Source organism: Daldinia childiae (assembly GCF_008694065.1).
Source record: "Daldinia childiae strain JS-1345 chromosome Unknown Scaffold3, whole genome shotgun sequence".
Lineage (NCBI taxonomy): Eukaryota > Fungi > Ascomycota > Sordariomycetes > Xylariales > Hypoxylaceae > Daldinia > Daldinia childiae.
This window is the reverse complement of record NW_022984644.1, coordinates 5727735-5731377: the sequence shown is the minus strand read 5'-3', so window position 1 is coordinate 5731377 and position 3643 is coordinate 5727735. Positions and strand designations below refer to the sequence as shown.

The following is a 3643-nucleotide window of genomic DNA, read 5'->3' as shown; positions in this document are numbered from 1 at the left end:
CTTATTACGTGGGGTTTTTCGGTTTGGCGTGAAGGAAAAAAAGAAAAGAAAAGGAAAAAAAAGAAATTACGGCGAAAGAGGACTAGTACGCAAGTACGCCAAAAAATCATATTCATGTTTATTACTCTCAAATAGAAAAATCACATTGTTGGTTTCGGAGATAAGAATTTTCAGGCAAATCTAACAGTGATGCCACGTTTCAATAGATATCGGTTCCTTATGAGGTTGGAGAAAGATCGGGTAAGATCAGGTTAGAATGAAGTCAAAGTTGAGGCTGCTACGTGCAGCCCAACGGGGATAAGGGGGTAAAGGGGGGAGCTGAGATTTAGGCAGGGCTACATGCAAACGCTGTGCGACGTGGGGGACACGCGTTTCTTTCGCACACGCGGCGGTCTGCAAGGTCCCGTCGGCTTCTGGAACGTTTGGAATATCTATTGGATCCATTGGGTTTATTATGGAAAGACGGCGTGGCACATACCGTTTGTACGTTTGTACGCTTGTACGCGGTAACCAACGTTGGGGAAACACAACGGCCAGCCTTGATGAGGGAAATATCATTGCATCACCATTGTATCACAATCATTATATATTATATATTATATATGCTATGCATGATTGCCATACATAAACCTACATGGTTTATCAACTCAGCTTGTCCTCCCTTTCAAGCCAAAACGAGGCAAAGCAAGGTAGGAAAAAAAACAAAAAACAAAAAACAAGGCAAGATAAGACAATAGCTAACCTCGCTGCGGCTACAGATACACACAACATGGTAACGTGCAACGTGGGACCAGACTTCGCCTTACTAGCGATATCCGGGTATTCCCCAGCCGCTCTCTTCCCGGAGACCAAGTTTGGACCGGCCGGATGTAACTAGAATCGCGATCCGACGGCCTCGTGCGTAAGCCAGTTATCTGATCGACACCTGTTACTTGGGGCTTGGGGCTTGAGCTTTCTGCAGCTGTTTTGCTTGTCTAAGCCCCTGACGCAATTTAGACGTCGCTGGCTCCATTCCGGCACCTCTTCTCTTCGAATGCTTGCTCTCACTTATACACACTCCCTTCTCCTTACTATACTGCCTGTCGGTCTGCCCAACAGCAACAATAATAATAACAACAACGACATCAATATCATCCTGTCTTTCCACTGTTGCGCACACCCGCCGTCATACCGGCGGCCGGCCTCATTTCGGCCAGGCCCACGTGTCTCGCTCGCTGATGCGTCTCATCACCTTGACTTCGTCCCCCACGGCGACGTCAGCGTCTAACTCGTGTGCCTCACCGCCACCACTGCTGCTGCTATTTGCAGACGGTAGCAGAAACGCGTACCGCCCGAAGATGGGTGACCATTTGTTACCCGCGTCCACGCGGCGATCCTTCATCAGTTTCTTCAGCACCGAGCCCAGCTCGCCCGAGGCCGGCCGCCCCGCCGCGTAGTCGACGTTGATGGAGACGCAGCGCGCGCAGTTCGCCGTCAGCGCGAGCCGGTGCGTAGATCCCACCGAAAGCTCCGCCCAGAAGTCCTCGTCCCATGCGGCGAGTATCGACGGCGCGTCATCGTCGCTGTCTTCCGAGCCCGAGGACTCTTCCCACACCTCGTCGACGACGATGTTGGGCCGGAACTTGATCATGTCCATTTCCTGGCCCTCGGGAAGCCGCGCGCTGACGTTGCGCAGCGAGGCCTTGGACGTCAGGAGGAACGGCGCTGCTTCGTTGAAGACTAGCCCGGAGGCCTTTTCTTTCGACGACGACGGCTGCTGCTGCCCGTAGTAGGGCACGAAGGACGTCAGGTGCGAAAACCAGGACTGCGTCTGTGGCTGCTCGGGCTGCGGCGCGTGGGCTAGCACCGAGCGCCGGTTATCGCCGATGTAGACGAGGATGGTGCGGTAGCCTAGACACGCGGAAAACCAAGCATCGTAGGTATCGCCCATGCGATAAGTTGTGGCGGAGCTGCTGAACAGCTTGATGTCGACGGTCTCGAGACCGGCGATAGCGGGGTTAAGAGGTACGCGTAAGGCGGTATATTGCTCCGGAGGGGGCGGAACCACTAGCGGGTGTTCCGGGATACGGTAGGTGACGACTACATGGTCATCATCGTTGTCGTTGTCGATGGCCTGGTGGAAGAGCGCACACTCCGGGAAGTGGTACACCTGGATGTTCTTGTATCCTCCGCCGGCCTCGGCTTTAAGCAGCATAAAGCGCCGGTCGTACCGGAGCCCCTCACGCTGCAGCAGTGCCCTGTCTAGGGATACTGGGCGTAGGGACTTGATGGGGTAGATGTACAGCTTGAAGGGCGTGTGAGTAAAAAAAGAGAGGATGGATGGTTGGGGAGATAGGTTGATTTAGGACGTACTTCTGTGATTTGTAACGTCTTGTGACCCATCTTTGCGATTCAGAGGATGCGAGGTTTGAGTACCCGGTTTCTATCCTTCCCCTATAAAGCCTATAAGATGTGGTTCCTCGCCAAGCAGGTATAAGTATGGGTAGACGATCTTCTTATGCAAGCTGAAATGTACATGTACCAAATCAGATCAGCACGTAACGACAACGTATTCCTATTAAGTGGTCTGATGTTGACGTGCCTTGCTTGCTAGTTAGCTAGCTAGCTAAGAACTATAGCAGACCAGGGATTAAACAAGTCTAGTTCTGCCACTCGGAGTTTTAGGTCAGGCTGGCTAGCGATTGATTAGTCGGGTGTAAGACGAGGTTGCGCATTACAGTTCCATCGATGGCAGCATGCGTGGGGGGAAGAGCAGAGTAGAGCAGAGCCTCATTATAGGTTAAGTTTTATTTTTTATTTTTTTTTATGACTGACGAAACGACCCTAGTTCGGCAAATGGGCCGCTCGGAACCGGCATGCGGGGGAGCTGAGCTGAACTAATACTTAACATAGCATAGTATGCAGACGAAAAGAGTATGTATTGTTCGGAGAGAGGGAGGGGGGAAGGAAGGGAGAGTGGCGCACGCATAAAAAATCGCCGAGGCCGTCGTGCGCCCGCTCAGCCAATACCATGACGGATCAGCAGTCCGATACGGAGGCGCACGCCCTCTACTCGAAACGTGATATGTCGGCGAAAGGCTGCGGTCATCACCATTCGGATGTTCCGAGTGCCTATAGATTACTGGGGAGGGAGTTTTTTTTTTTTTTTTTTTTTTGCGTATACTTTGTTTCATAGGGGATATAATGTCTCGTTACCTATGTAGGAATCATGCGGGAAAGTGTGTAGGCTAACCTACCTATCCACTGTAGTATAGACATGAATCCTAACTGTGACCAGGTACGTGGGCATGTTGGTATTATACTATGCAACCTAGGTTACGTACCTAACCTAACATTATTGATCGTATCATAAATCATGCAAAAGAGGCAGTCCGGGACCCTTTCCGACCCGCTCGGTGCTTGATTTGTAATAGTATAACAACCGCGGCGCCGCGCCGGCGGAGAGTTTTTCTACTCTGGGCGATCAGCTCCTACGGCGCAGCCCCTCGATATAGTTCCCGTAACGAGAAGGTCCGGAGAGATAGAGAGGAGAGGGGGAGGGGGTAATATTTTAGATAGCTGAAGTTGAAGTTCCTATACGCCAGCCTGATCTAGCTTTTCCTCCTTTAGCTACCTGTTAGTACCCCCCCCTTCCCCTTAACAG

General features: G+C 51.6%; 1 protein-coding gene across 1 annotated transcript; it reads right to left on the bottom strand.

The window, feature by feature from the left end:
* Positions 1-1183: 1183 nt before the first annotated feature.
* On the bottom strand, positions 1184-2382 carry GL218_04268 (putative mosc domain containing protein; the record flags this gene model as incomplete). Its single annotated transcript, XM_033580860.1, has 2 exons — positions 1184-2284; positions 2353-2382. 2 exons carry the CDS (start codon positions 2380-2382, stop codon positions 1184-1186), a joined length of 1131 nt encoding a protein of 376 aa, XP_033436567.1.
* Positions 2383-3643: the final 1261 nt, after the last annotated feature.